The sequence below is a fragment of the Dendropsophus ebraccatus genome, chromosome 3 (genome assembly GCF_027789765.1).
Source record: "Dendropsophus ebraccatus isolate aDenEbr1 chromosome 3, aDenEbr1.pat, whole genome shotgun sequence".
In the NCBI taxonomy this organism is placed as follows: Eukaryota; Metazoa; Chordata; class Amphibia; order Anura; family Hylidae; genus Dendropsophus; species Dendropsophus ebraccatus.
Window position 1 is genome coordinate 12,130,828 of NC_091456.1, and position 15,708 is coordinate 12,146,535.

At 48.1% G+C, this 15,708-nt stretch overlaps 1 protein-coding gene across 17 annotated transcripts in view; it reads right to left on the reverse strand.

Moving 5' to 3' along the window:
- Positions 1–15,708, reverse strand: part of NCOR2 (nuclear receptor corepressor 2) — a 344,534-nt gene that overhangs the window by 36,863 nt on the left and 291,963 nt on the right. For 12 of the 17 annotated variants that reach the window (XM_069960954.1, XM_069960953.1, XM_069960943.1 and 9 more), the window contains exons 29-32: positions 14,912–15,049; positions 14,089–14,178; positions 11,559–11,839; positions 31–379 (exon numbers count right to left, since the gene is read on the reverse strand). In XM_069960954.1, the coding sequence (XP_069817055.1) occupies positions 31–379; positions 11,559–11,839; positions 14,089–14,178; positions 14,912–15,049 (858 nt within the window). The remainder of the gene's footprint in view (positions 1–30; positions 380–11,558; positions 11,840–14,088; positions 14,179–14,911; positions 15,050–15,708) is intronic. The other 5 variants (XM_069960952.1, XM_069960940.1, XM_069960939.1 and 2 more) reach the window with 1 other exon arrangement.

Consider the following 15,708-nt stretch of genomic DNA (forward strand, 5'->3'; position numbering starts at 1 on the left):
AAAACAGCCTACAATATATAATATCCCTACCTTCATGGCTCCTCTGTGCACACTCTCTTGTAGTCACAGGAGATCCTCTATTCAGATGGCTGCTGTACGATGCTCCATGGGACAACTGGTGATCCTCATAGGAGAGTGGACTATGCCTGGGCTTCCCAGGGTCAGGGACAATTACAGGAGCTCCTCTAGTTATTGAACCAGAGCTCGGCCGACTTTTGAGCATCATCTCATCATATACTCGCTCCATAGTCCTTGGGTCCTGTAAGACCTCCATGGGATGCAACGGGTGGTATGGTCTACCTGTGCTACCAATAATGGATCGCACATCATGCTTCTTGGCACTCACTGAAGAACCACTGTCATACTTCAAAGGTGTACCCTGTACAAAAGAAGGGAGACATTAACAAGCCATTACCAACACCATTAGCCATGATAGCAGTCAATAGAAATCGTTTTATTTCGTTTTTTGAGCCGATTTTCTCCAAAAGTGCACACACCCACACTCCCCCTTACTTGCAGGCTCAGTGGAGACCAACTGCCTGTGCTTCCAGAAGATTGTAGTTGGATTAAGCATGCCTGGCCCACCTTCCTGGGTCATAACCATAGGCAACTAGCGTACCTGCTGGAGTTCTGACAAGGTATCCTGCCATGCAAGTGAAATGATAGGTACACCTTGCTTTAGTTTAGACCTAGTTTCCTTAAAGTGTCGCTGTTGCTATAACTTTCAAAATCTAAATCAACAGTAAATGTGATAAAAAAAAAGTTTGCAATTTACATTCATTATTTTTTTTTCTTTAGTTCTCATGCTTTATAAGAAAAAAAACTATACTTACTTCTAGCCAGGTCCAGTCTCCTGAAACTTTCCAGCCTTGTGCTGGCTGAAAAAAATAGACTAAACTCAGGAAGTTCCGGCCAGTACAGAGAGTCACGTTTCAATATGTCCATCAATCACTGCCTGCTCTCTGTCAGCCCAGATGACTGGGACTTCCTGTGTTTAGTTTCATTTTTTTAACTAGCACAAGACTAAAAAGTTTCAGGAGACTGGACCTGGATATAGTAAGTATAGTTGTTACATAGCTGCCTTCAGGAGACTGGGCCTGGATACAGTAAGTATAGCTGTTATATAGCTGCCTTCAGGACACTGGACCTGGATACAGTAAGTATAGCTGTTATATAGCAGCCTTCAGGACACTGGACCTGGATACAGTAAGTATAGCTGTTATATAGCAGTCTTCAGGAGACTGGACCTGGATACAGTAAGTATAGCTGTTATATAGCTGCCTTCAGGAGACTGGGCCTGGATACAGTAAGTATAGCTGTTATATAGCTGCCTTCAGGAGACTGGGCCTGGATACAGTAAGTATATAGTTATATAGCTGCCTTCAGGAGACTGGGCCTGGATACAGTAAGTATAGCTTTGTTTTACATCATAATAAAAAAATTAATGAAAGTAAATTGCGAACATGCTTTATATCACATATACTGCTGATTTAGATTTCCAAAGTTATAACAGCAGTGACACTTTAATGACACAACCCCTTCAAAGAAGTTAGCATATACATGCACAATATGTGAATAAACAATAAAAACTATGTCCTCAATGATGCAGTTTACACAAAAGTAAACAGAACAGTGTGTTGCTCCCCTAAGCTGCATTCATTAAGGGGGACATATCAACACTATGAAGGAGGAAATAAAAAGAAGAGATATAGGGGGACATTTATTAAAGGGGGAGTTCACAAAAAAAGTCTTTAAATCAACTGTTCCCAGCAAATGCCAGAGATTTGTAATTTAGTTCTATTAAAAAATCTCAAGTCGTCCTGTACTTATCAGCTGCTGTATGTCCTGCAGGAAGTGGTGTATTCTTTTCAGTGTGACACAGTGCTCTCTGCTGACACTTCTGTCCATGTCAGGAACTGTCTAGAGCAATAAAAATCCCCTTAGAAATGCTCTCCTGCCCTCCAGACGGGAAAGAATACACCACATCCTGCAGCTGATAAGTATTAGAAGATTTGGAATTTTTTAATACAAGTAAATTACAAATCTCTGGCACTTGCTGAGACCATTTGATTTGAAAGAAAGAAAAATTGGGTGAACTATCCCTTTAAGACTGGCGCACGCCTCTTAGTAAAGCCGTCCGGACATGCGCCTCTTGCAGTGACTGTGTACAAGTCTATACCTGCTGCCGCATAGCTTATGTCTCTTTGCAGTCGTAAACCATTTAAAATTAGGCGCTGGAGGAGGGAGGCTTAAAATCTAGCTTGGTTTCTGTCTTATTTGGTTGTGTTGGAAAGGCAGAGACGTCCTCTTACCAACTAAAACTAATATTTTTCAGTATTTAACCAAAAGTAAACGTCATTCCGCAATAATTCAAGACACGTCGCACAACTTCAATATTGTGTTACGTGCAGGTGAGGGAGGATTACAGAATTACAGTCTCGCACCGCAAGTCTCCGCTTTCCGTGAGATCAATACAGGTCCCGTCTCCAGACCAAAGACTCTAAACAAACATCCCCGGAGCTTGGGAACGTATTACTTGCTGGGATCCATTTTTACCCGTCTAAACAAAAACTTTGACTGCCAATGTTCCCATAATCCCCGGCTTCGTGTTAGACATCTAACGCACTCCATAATAAAAGGATATCCTGGTCAAAAAGAGAAGAATGAACACGAGGAAATCCCCGGGAAATAAACTATAGAAGTAGCACGGTCCGTGGAACTAGGTGGTAATAACATCCAAGACTAGAGTAGTCGCCGACCAAAGGAATTCATTCAACATATCAAATGTGTGATTTTTACAAAGCCATGGAGCTTGGCATTAAGTAAACATTTCCAGGATTGCGTCCAGGGCTGTATACCGGTGTATATACAGCAACTTGGAGACTTTTATTTTCTCATCTGGCTGTGCTGTGTGGTTCCATGGGTTGGCTCGGCGTACATGGCCATCTGCCCAGTGACTTAAAACAACAACAAATCAGCCTCAGGACTTCCACACGCCGGTGCCAAGTAGGCTCAAGGGCGCCGTGATCTTTTACCTCATCAGTCACAATGCGATTGCATAAGGCATCTGTTTTTATAGACGCTTCAAAGTGAAGATACTTAGAAAGATAAAGCATGTTAGCAAAGATTAAATATCTATTTAAAGGGGAAATCCACGGTCGGCCATTTTTTGTTTTTTACCCAAAAAAACGGGAAGAAGGTGACTAATCATAACATGCACTTACCTCCCCGGCTCCAGTCCGCTGTCCTCCTCTTTGGTTCCGAGTCCCCCGGCCGCTTGCTGGTCTGAGCGGGGACCCGGGTCGTGACATGTCAGGCCCGCTCAGCCACTCAGTGGCCAAGGCAGGACCCCACTCAGACCAGGAAGCGTTTGGGGGGCGGGGGACAGCGGACCCCAGCGCTGGAGCCGGGAGGTAGGTGCATGTTGTTATGTTTAGCCACCTTCTCCCCGACACTTTTGAAGAAAAAAAAAAAAAAAAAGGCTTTTTCAAATGTCCGACTCTAAGAGTGCGCTCTGGTTTAGTTTTTGCAGGACACTTTCTTATAATTTCAGGTTGAAATACATATCAATTCACTCTTTAGGAGAAATCGGAGAAAATAAAAATCTTTCAGTTTTCCGAATGTTTTTTTTTTTTGCTAAAAGAGGAACTCTGACCACAACAAACAAATGGGTGCAGGCAGGAGGGTGGGCAGACGTAATAAATAATGTATACTTACCCATCCCGGTGCCCCCACAGTGCTGCATCACCGCTCTAAGACCTCCTCTCCTTTCTGCAACGTCACGACCTGGGCTAAGCGTGCCCGCTCAGCCAGTCAGTGACTGAGGCAGGACACCACTGCAGTCACTGACTGGCTGAACAGGGATGAGATGTTACGTAGTAGCAGGGCCGGATTAAAGAGTGGGCACAAGGGGCACGTGCCCAGGGGCCCCCACCACAAAGGGGCCCCCACCAACCCGAACCCGGAAGCAGGGTTCCGGGTTCAGGTTGTTTCTTTTTTTTTTTCTTCAACCCCCCTCTGCCGCCCCCCACCGGTAATGTCTGCGGCCGGGGGGGTCGGGGGGGGGGGGGTGGCGGTTGGGGGGCTTAGCGGTGTCACCTTCGGGGCCAGGTGAGCTTCCAGCAGACAGCCTGTTGCACACAGGCACGGAAGCTCACCGCAGCAGCCCGCAGTGCCCGGACTTCCTGTTCGGCAGCGGCGCACAGTGACGTCATCGCGCCGAGCAGGAAGTTCGGCCACCGCGGGCTGCTGCGATGAGCTTCCGTGCCTGTGTGCAACAGGCTGTCTGCTGGAAGCTCACCTGGCCGGCAAGTAAACGGGGGTGGGGGGATCCGGAGCCTGACCAGCCTGCCCCTCCAACCCCTCGGCTGATCCCCCTGTCCCCCAGCTTCTCTTCCTGCTCCCCCAGCTTCTCTCCCTGCCAGCCCGCCCCTCCAGCCCCTCGGCCGATCCCCCTGCCCCCCAGCCTCTCTCCCTGCCAGCCCACCCCTCGGCCAATCCCCCTGCCCCCCACCTTCTCTCCCTGCTCCCCAGCTTCTCTCCCTGCCAGCCCACCCCTCGGCCAATCCCCCTGCCCCCCACCTTCTCTCCCTGCTCCCCAGCTTCTCTCCCTGCCAGCCGGCCTGCCCCTCTGCTGATCCCCCTGCCCCCCACCTTCTCTCCCTGCTCCCCAGCTTCTCTCCCTGCCAGCCAGCCTGCCCCCCCACCTTCTCTCCCTGCTCCCCAGCTTCTCTCCCTGCCAGCCAGCCCGCCCCTCTGCTGATCCCCCTGCCCCCCCAGCTTCTCTCCCTGCCCCCCAGCTTCTCTCCCTGCCAGCCCACCCCTCGGCCAATCCCCCTGCCCCCCACCGTCTCTCCCTGCTCCCCATCTTCTCTCCCTGCCAGCCGGCCTGCCCCTCTGCTGATCCCCCTGCCCCCCCACCTTCTCTCCCTGCTCCCCAGCTTCTCTCCCTGCCAGCCAGCCTGCCCCTCTGCTGATCCCCCTGCCCCCCCCACCTTCTCTCCCTGCTCCCCAGCTTCTCTCCCTGCCAGCCAGCCTGCCCCTCTGCTGATCCCCCTGCCCCCCCAGCTTCTCTCCCTGCTCCCCAGCTTCTCTCCCTGCCAGCCAGCCTGCCCCTCTGCTGATCCCCCTGCCCCCCCAGCTTCTCTCCCTGCCAGCCAGCCCGCCCCTCTGCTGATCCCCCTGCCCCCCCAGCTTCTCTCCCTGCCAGCCCACCCCTCGGCCAATCCCCCTGCCCCCCACCTTCTCTCCCTGCCAGCCCACCCCCCAGCTTCTCTCCCTGCCCCCCAGCTTCTCTCCCTGCCAGCCAGTCCGCCCCTCTGCCGATCCCCCTGCCCCCCCAGCTTTTCTCCCTGCCAGCCTGCCCCTCGGCCGATCCCCCTGCCCCCCAGCTTCTCTCCCTGCCAGCCCACCCCTCTGCCGATCCCCCTGCCCCCCAGCTTCTCTCCCTGCCAGCCAGCCCGCCCCTCTGTCGATCCCCTGCCCCCATCAGCTTCTCTCCCTTGTCCCCCAGCTTCTCTCCCTGTCAGCCAGCCCGCCCCTCTGCCGATCCCCTGCCCCCATCAGCTTCTCTCCCTTGTCCCCCAGCTTCTCTCCCTGCCAGCCCCCACCCCCACCTTCTCTCCTAGCCCCCAAGCTTCTCTCCCTGCCAGCCAGCCCGCCCCTCTGCTGATCCCCCTACCCCCAGCTTCTCTCCCTGCCAGCCCGCCCCTCTGCCGTTCCCCCTGCCCCCATCAGCTTCTCTCCCTGCCAGCCCGCCCCTCGGTGATCCCCCTGCCCCCCAGCTTCTCTCCCTGCCCCAGCTTCTCTCCCTGCCAGCCCGCCCCTCTGCCGATCCCTCTGCCCCCCAGCTTCTCTCCCTGCCAGCCCGCCCCTCTGCTGATCCCCCTGCTCCCATCAGCTTCTCTCCCTGCCCCCCCCCAGCTTCTCTCCCTGCCCCCCAGCTTCTCTCCCTGCCAGCCAGCCCGCCCCTCTGACGTTGAGTTGTGTTCGGAGAAGTCTTCATGATGGCTGCGCCAGATGGAGAGGAAAGCAAAGAGTGAGCGACAGCAATCGGAGAAGACGTCACCCGTGAGTCATTAGTAACTGCACTGTAATCACTTCTATAGTGTGCAGAGCCTGTGTACCATTGGGGTCTAAATAGGTCAGTGTATGGTTTGCGGTAGTGTACTGACACAGCCCTGCGGTCACTACAGTACACTAGCGCAAACTTTTAAACTAGAATCCAACTACAACAGCTGCAGGCACTACAACTCCCAACATATCCTGAGGGCTGCAGACTGTCAGTACATGCTGGGAGTTGTAGTGCCTGCAGCTGTTGTAGTTAGGTCCTAGGTGCATTATACACTGGATGCTTTGTGGTATATAAGAATACATAGATTTGTGGGGGCTCAGTGCAGGGAAGTGACCCCAGAACATCACTAATAGGGGATAGGGGGAGATGTTTTTGTTCTATCCCCTATTAGTGCTGTTCTGGGGTCACGTTCCTGCACTGATCCCCCACAGATCTATGTATTCTTATATACCACAAAGCATCCAGTGTATAATGCACCTAGGACCCAACTACAAGAGCTGCAGGCACTACAACTCCCAGCATATCCTGAGGGCTGCAGACTGTCAGTACATGCTGGGAGTTGTAGTGCCTGCAGCTGTTGTAGTTGGGTCCTAGGTGCATTATACACTGGATGCTTTGTGGCATATAAGTATACATAGATCTGTGGGGGCTCAGTGTAGGGAAGTGACCCCAGAACATCACTAATAACATCTCCCCCTATCCCCTATTAGTGATGTTCTGGGGTCACTTCCCTACACTGAGCCCCCACAGATATATGTATTCTGATCTCCCACTAAGCCTCCAGTGTATAGGACCCAACTACAACAGCTGCAGGCACTAAAACTCCCAGCATGTACTGACAGTTTGCAGCCCCCAGGATATGCTGGGAGTTGTAGGACAGTGTGGACAGATGTATTGCTGGACCTTCAGGGCTGATGGTTGTCACCCACAGATTGCAGCCACCAGGAGACTCTGCATACAGTGATTTATTACAGGGTTGTCCTCTCAGAGACTACAACTCCCAGCATACCCTGAGAGCTGAATAAATGGAGGGTGTTCTGAGAGTTTCACTTTGACTGAAAATGTTTTTAAGGAAGGATTTGTCACAGATACAGATGAATCCAGGAAAGCAGCGGCCTGTCGTGTCTCACTGGTTCTATATTGGTGGGCACCAAGGATCATTTCCTCTGGTGGGCCCCAGGTACCCCAGTCAGATACTGGACAGAAGCGGACCCCAAACTAAGACGTCCCCGACATCCTTCACGTCTGTTTGATGAGAAGAGCGGGCATCAAGCAGAGCGGCACCCCAGTACCCAGCACTACTGAAAGCCGGGGGATGCCGCTCAGTAGTACTGGGTGCTGAGTATTCGGTGCTGGGGTGCCAGCCGTGACGGGGTACACACCATGCATACACCACGGCTATATTGCTCTAAGCCATAATACCATCACTGCTTCTCGCTAGCAAAAATCATTGGCCACCGGCCATGCATCGGTACGTCAAAAAGTGATGTGCGACTGATGGCTGATCCAGCCTTATCATATGCTCTGTAAGTGAGCGCCAATCTAGCAGAATGGCGCTGCTTACCCAGGATATCAGGCTGTGTATAATGGCACTAACACAGTGGCTAAGAGCACACAGAAAGTGCTGGGTTCTCACATTGCGTTATTAACACAAACACAATGTGAGAACACACCCTGATACTCACCCCTTCCTGCACCTGTCTCTAGGGCTGTGCATCTTCCTCTGCACTGCAGCCTCTAGTGACCATCACGTGCACAACAGAGGAGGATGCTGAGCCAGGAGCAAGGAGGGATCTGTGTTAAGTCGCCTACAGTAAGCTGACATCTATATAGATCGTGATATTGTTATTTTTTTTTTTGGGGGGGGGGGGGGGGGCAGCCTCCAACAAAATTGTCGCCCGGGGCCTCCACCAACCTTAATCCGGCCCTGTATCTATCTATCTATCGTCTATCTATCTCCTATCTATCTATCTATCTATCTATCTCCTATCCATGGCCGGCGTTAGGGGGGGGCAAGCAGGGCAAATGCCCAGGGCCCCCATCCCCCAGGGGCCCCCTACCGCAGTTCCTGTGGAGAGGAGAGCACAGACAGCGTCCTCCAGCGTCTGGCAGTGATCCCCGGCTGCTGCTATCAGGGGTCACGCAGAGGCTGCAGGACGCTGGGCTCCGTGTCTGCTCCCCCTCCCCCCCCTCCAGCTCCTCTCACTGCACGTGACTTCCTCCTCTGGTGTGGAGCTGTCGGGACGATGGAGGAGAGGGCTGCCAGGGGAGGGTGACAGCCTGCTGCTAAGGAACATGAGGGGGATGCACCACTACACCCAGCATGCTAGAGGGAGTAAGTATTCTGTATATGTAGTGTGTAATGTGTATGAATGTAGGTGTATAATGCATGAATGCAGTGTGTGTTACAAGTCATGTGTATAGTGTGTGGACTGGATGGTTTGTATCTGTATAATGTGTTTTCATGGGTGTGTGAGTGTGTGTGTGTATATATATATATATATATATATATATATATATATATATATATATATATATATATATATAGGTGTGTGGGTATAAGCACTGCTGACTCCAAGTGTTGAGGTGAATATACTGTATATAGGAGCTGCAGCCATTCTCCGGCCTCATCAGTCCTATGTAATTGCTGCAGCTCCTATGTATAGTGTATGATGACATCACTAAGGCAATACGGTGTATTTTATTGAGAAAAAAATAAAGTGGTATTCAGTCCTTAGGTGGTGGTCACTCTATGGTTGTACTATTGGTCTGTATATAGTGTGTATATAGAGTCATTATGTGGTGGTCACTGTATGGCGGTAATATTGGTCTGTATATAGTGTCATTATGCAGTGGTCACTCTTTGGCATTAATATTGGTCTGTATATAGCGTATATATATATATATACACTCATTACTGCCATAGATTGACTACCACATAATGACACTATATACAGACCAATATTACCGCCATACAGTGACCACCACATAATGACTCTATATACACTATATACAGACCAATAGTACAACCATAGAGTGATCGCCACATAATGTTGGTCTGTATATAGTGTGTATATAGAGTCATTATACAGGGGTCAGTCTATGGCAGTAATTTTGGTCTGTATATAGAGTCATTATGCAGTGGTCACTCTATGGCGGTAATATTGGTCTGTATATAGAGTGTATATAGAGCCATTATACAGGGGTCAGCCTATTTCAATAATATTGGTCTGTATATAGAGTCATTATGCAGTGGTCAATCTATGGCGGTAATATTGGTCTGTATATAGTGTGTATATAGAGTTATTATGTGGTGGTCAGTCTATGGCGGTAATATTGGTCTGTATATAGCGTATATATAGAGTTATTACTGCCATAGATTGACTGCTACATAATGACTCTATATATACACTATATACAGACCAATAGTACAGCCATAGGGTGACAGCCACATAATATTGGTCTGTATACAGTGTATATAGAGTCATTTATTATACAGTGGTCAGTCTATAGCGGTAATATTGGTCTGTATATAGTGTATATAGAGTCATTATGGGGCGGTCACTTTATGGTGGTAATATTGGCCTATATATAGTATGTTTTCTTCAATAACGGTATGGAGGTAATATTTGGTCCTGATTATAGTGATTTTTTTTTATTAATTTTTTTAAAGCAATTCATATAAATAGTTCTTGTGTTTACACCACTAGCGGCAGTCCTGACATGTAACGGCAGTCCTGACATGTAGGGACAGTCCTGGCATTTAACGGCTGTCCTGGCATTTAGCGGCAGTCCTGGCATGTAGCGGCAGTCCTGGCATGTAGCGGCAGTCCTGGCATGTAGCGGCAGTCCCGGCATGTAGCGGCAGTCCCAGAATGTAGCGGCAGTCCCAGAATGTAGCGGCAGTCCTGACATGTAGGGGCAGTCCTGGCATGTAGCGGCAGTCCTGGCATTTAGCTGCAGTCCTGGCATGTAGCGGCAGTCCCAGAATGTAGCGGCGGTCCTGACATGTAGGGGCAGTCCCGACATGTAGGGGCAGTCCCAACATGTAGGGGCGGTCCCGACATGTAGGAGCAGTCCCAAAATGTAGCGGCGGTCCCGGCATGTAGCGGCAGTCCTGACATGTAGCGGCAGTCCCGGCATGTAACCTTCTGAACTGAGTAAGGGCCCTAATACATGGAGCGAAAATTGTCCGAATCAGGATGCTATCGCTCTGTGAGGACACTGGGGAACATGATCAGGTAGTATATATCACAGACAAGGCCTGAGGACACCGGGGAACATGATCAGGTAGTATAAATCACAGACACGGCCTGAGGACACCGGGGAACGTGATCAGGTAGTATATATCTTTATTGTTTACTATATACAGCAAGGATTGCACACACATCACTAATGATATACTGTATATATACACATAGGGGGAGATTTATCAAACATGGTGTAAAGTGAAACTGGCACAGTTGCCCCTAGCAACCAATCAGATTCCACCTTTCATCACTCAGATTCTAAGTAGGTGGAATCTGATTGGTTGCTAGGGGCAACTGAGCCAGTTCTTCTTTACACCAGTTTGATAAATCTCCTCCAGAGATTTTGCTGTAGTAGGCTCTCTAAGCGAGCTCCATTCTACCAGATTGGCGATCACTTCTGCAGAATATCAGGCCGTGTAATACGGCCTTAAAAGTGGCCGTACGCTTCCAATAACTGCTGGCTGAACAATCCTTCAGCTGACAATTATCTCTCCCATCTGGTCCCGTCCTCCCCATACACAGAAATTTGGCACATCTGAGTGTTCCTGTGTTCTCTATGAGAGGGGAAAGCCATAGCCATACAGATCTGATGGCGGCTTATCTCTCTTAGAACAAAGAGGTTGGGCATTGATTTTCCATCAAGCTCGACCCCCTATGTCCACTGATATCATCTGTCAGAGGACTGTCCAGAGAGCCCCATACACCTTACACTGATGGCCGAACCCACCACGAGCAACAGGTACCACCAACAAAAGAGTAAAATGTATGGGGACCTTAAATTGTTGCTAAAATATTTCAGCATTTGGGGCCCCACCTTTAACTTTGCCCAGGGCCACATCTAGTCTAAAACCGGCCCTGCGTAGTAGGAAGATTGGAAAAAATTAAGTTCAGCAGCTGTCAGAGAGCTAGTAACACGTTGCTGCGGGGGCACCGGAACGGGTAAGTATACATCCTTTATAATGTTTCCCCCCACCCCCTGCCTACACCAGACTGAGGTATCCCTATTTGCATATTAATAAACTGGCACAGATGGCGGGAACTGGGCAGGGATTCGAAAAATGGGCCACACCAACAGGATCTCAGTGTCAGCGCTGACCAGGTCAAGTAAAAAAAAATTTTTTTTTTTTTTTTATTAATTATATTTATACCCCAAAGGTAAATATGCTGCTTTGTTTCTCTTATGACGGAGCTTTATGTAAGTTTCTCTGCGTGTCTCTGCAGCTCTCCTCACATACCTGTGTTATCGAGCCTTCTTTATGTGGTCGGGGATTCATCTGCATCTCAGCGCTGTGTCTCATTTCCTCCCTGGGAATCTCGTGAACAGATCTACCAATTTCCTTCACTGTGGCCACCCCTTCCTCATGCGTCTTCAGTTTGAGTGGGCCCGAAAGAACCTCGTGCGGCCGGACTTTGTAGGCATCCGACAGGCTTCGTGGTGGAGTGCTTTCTCTCTTGAGCTGCTTAGCTTCTCTCCTGAGGTAGTCTTCTTGAGCCTCGATGTAGGAACGTGGGATCCCTGGACGAAAGACGCGGCATAAATCACTAATGGCATCCACAAATACACTCTGCTACTTACTTTTACATACGCAAGCTAAACAAATTAAAGTGGTTGTCCACCAAAACTTTTTTTCCAAATCAACTGGTGCCCGAAAGTGTCCGGGATTTGTAATTTACATCTATTAAAAAATCTCAAGTCTTGCAGTACTTATCAGCTGCTGTATGCCCTGAAGGAAGTGGTGTATTCTTCCCAGTTTGACACAGTGCTCTCTGCTGCCACCTCTGTCCATGTCAGGAACTGTCCAGAGCAGAAGAGGTTTTCTATGGGGATTTGCTACTGCTCTGGACAGTTCCTGACATGGACAGAGGTGGCAGCAGAGAGCACTCTTGTCAGATTGGAGAGAATACACCACTTCCTGCAGGACATACAGCAGCTGATAAGTACTGGAAGACTGGAGATTTTATAAATTACAAATCTATATAACTTTCTGACACCAGTTGATCTGAAAGAAAACATTTTTTGGTGAATCACCCCTTTTTTCCTACAACACTGTAAGGGATGAAGCTGAATCACTGTGGATAACAGCATTTGACATAGGAATAAAAGATGTTTTGTCATCTCGTTGCTGTGGTGCATGTGTCCAAATAGCCAAATATCCACCGTGCCTAACATTTACCATAAAATGTCAAAAAAAGGTCAAAATGCATATATATATATATATATATATATATATATATATATATATATATATATTATTTTTTTTTTAACTTTGATTGAATACAAAATGCACAAAACCTATGAAACTCAGAGAGAGGCCGCCCGTCTCTCTGCTGCCTCATCCACACCTAGGAGCATATGTCCCTGTATATGCAAAACTGCCCTCAGATGACTGCACCCATTTGGCATAATCTCTGCCTCCGGGCTAAAATGTAACAGAGTATTAAGCAGTAAGAATCTCCCTGGCTCCCTGCACGTCCTCACCATAAAACATCACGTACCTGACCGCTGCTCCTGTCCCGGTCAAATAGTTTTCATATTTACTAACATTTCAAATATGTGACATTCCACATGACCCCACATGGCGGCAAAATTGTTTAAAGGAGAAGTCCCACAAAAGGCAATTTAAAGGGGTTATCCAGCGCTACAAAAACATGGCCACTTTCCTCCAGAGACAGCCCCGCTCTTGTCTCCAGCTTGGGGGGGGGGTTTGCTGCTTAGTTCCATTGAAGTGAATGGAGCTTAATTGCAAACCGCACCTGAATTAGAGACAAGAGTCGTGTTGTCTCTGAAAGAAAGTGACCATGTTTTATAGCACTGGATAACCCCTCTAAACTAAGTAAACTCACCCAGCCCCGTGTCTCCGTTGTGCCGCTCCCGGGCCCCGTTGACAGCTGCCATCTGTCATCTTTGGCTGGAATTTGGGTAAGGAACTTATTCGGCTCTTCCAGCTGCAATGTCACAACCCAGCTGAGTGATTGTCTGCTCAGCCAAACAGTGATTGGGGCGGAGTCCTGTCCCAGTCAATGATTGGCTCAGTGGGCAGTCACTCAGCTGGGTACATGAATTTTCAGCTGGAAGAGCTGCAGTACAGCTGTCAGCTAGATGCGGAAGCAGAGCTACAGGGCACGATGCTAGGTAAGTTTCATTTATTAGTTTCCCGCACCTCCCAGCTTGCCTTTTTTTTTTCAATTTTGTGGGGCTTCTTCTTTAATCAGAGAATGTTACTTCTCACAGACAGAGTCCTTTAGGTGCTTTTTTTTTGTTTTTAATGCAAACTCCAGGCGGCTTTCATGTGAACTGACTTTCTCCTCTCAGTGTTCGAGATAACAATAGGGTAGGAAAGCGAGTTACACACCAGCTCAAAGAGTGGACAGGGAGGAGCGTAACCTTAGAGAACAGCTCACAAAGGCTGGAGAAAGGGCTGTGACTGACTGTGTATAGAGAGGATAGAACGCTTATACGGCAAGCTGCACATGCTGTACCAGCCAAAAAACAACACAATATTTAATATAAACTTTTTAAAAACGGCTAATAGCCTTTGAAAGCAAAATCACAAAGAAAACAGAATGTTTTCCAGGATTATAATATATAATCAGGTTATGAGAGTTGTTCTATATACATGAACCTGTGAGTGGCTGGTGAGTCAGTATACCAGGTGTCCCTGTTCTCACACATCACATACACTTTACAGTCACATCTGGAAAATACAAGAAATGTTTCCTAACAGTAAGAGGTGTAAAGGAGACCAGCAATATGGTAAAGATTACCCTGTGTAATGGAGCCTCGTATATGCTGCGGCGGCTCTTTCAGGCTGTGCGGACTGTGTCTGTCACCAGGAATCGCTCTCCCCATTAAACCTGCACATAAACAGAAATATTACACTACAAAGCAGCATACAAAGCTTCCAACCTCTATCTATGGAGCTAAACACACAGATCAGAGTATTTACCACCTGCCTAATATTACGTGGGTCCCTATCCTGCTCTGATCCATTACCACGCTGTCCCCACAAGGTGTCTGGAGGTGTCCTAAAGGAAGCCACTGCCATTAGGTAACACCACTTCCTAGGAAGTTTTAGTGTAAGTGATATGAAGCAATAATTAAAGGGGTACTCTGGCAAAAGTAATAAATAAAAATCTACAGGTTTATAAAATACTTCTATTTAAAAATCTCTAGTCTTTTAGTATCTATCAGCTGCTGTATGTCCTGCAGGAAGTGGTGTATTCTCTCCAGTCTGACACAGTGCTCTCTGCTGCCACCTCTGTCCATGTCAGGAACTGCCCAGAGCAGCAGCAAATCCCCATAGAAAACCTCTGATGCTCTGGACAGTTCCTGACATGGAAAGAGGTGGCAGCAGAGAGCACTGTGTGAGGCTGGAAAGAATACACCACTTCCTGCAGGACATGCAGCAGCTGATAAGTACTGGAAGACTAAAGATTTTTATATAGAAGTAATTTAGAAATCTGTATAACTTTCTGTAACCATTTGATTTGAAATTTTTTCCCCCACCGGAGTTAAACACCACTGTCAAATACACACTGTATACATATTATACATTTGCACTGACCAACCAAAGGCTTTTACACCTACCTTCTATAGGACCCGCTGGTATGTCCCGGACTTGTAAACCTCTTGACATCATGTCGTAAGTGCGTTTGGGAGCGCTTGCCTCTTGAGACGACCCAACAGGCTGATTATCCTCTTTGGAGTTTTGAGAAGCTGAACTGCCTAAAAAAAAAAAAGAATACAATGTCAAAGGGGCAGAGCCTATTATCATACACAGTCTATATACAGTAAAAGCATACAGAGTCATTAAAGAGAGCAGTAACTGCAACAACATATCCGGCCTTCTAAGCCTCAACAAGATCCATCATATGCACCATTGGTTTGTGTTTCTTACAGCACCGGGAGCCGCACGTTCCCCTCTCAGTAACCCAGAGCTCAACAGAGATTCATCTTTCCATAGAAACACTGAGAAATATACTTCTGCAATTCATAGCTCTACTATTCTATTCGTAAAAAGCCACTGTCGTTTTTTTTTTTTGGCAGAAATTAATAGTCCAGGCGATTTTAAGAAACTTTGTAATTGGGTTTATTAGGCAAATATGTCATTATCTGCATTCAAAAAGACTTTTCACAGGTCCCCCTCTCCCTCCTCTTTTCCATTCACTGCAAATTATCAGGAAATTGTGTCTTGTTGCATCAGACATGCCCCTGTCTGTTCTATGTAGAGGGGAGGAGGGAGATTAGTCACCAGCAGAGAAGAAAGGATTACACAGTGGGAGCTGTATGAAAGCCAGTATTCACAGGTCAGAGAGGTCAGTGCTGACTGTCAGAAGAGATAGCCCAGTGATGTAGCTGTAAATTAACTCTTTGTTGTCCTGTTT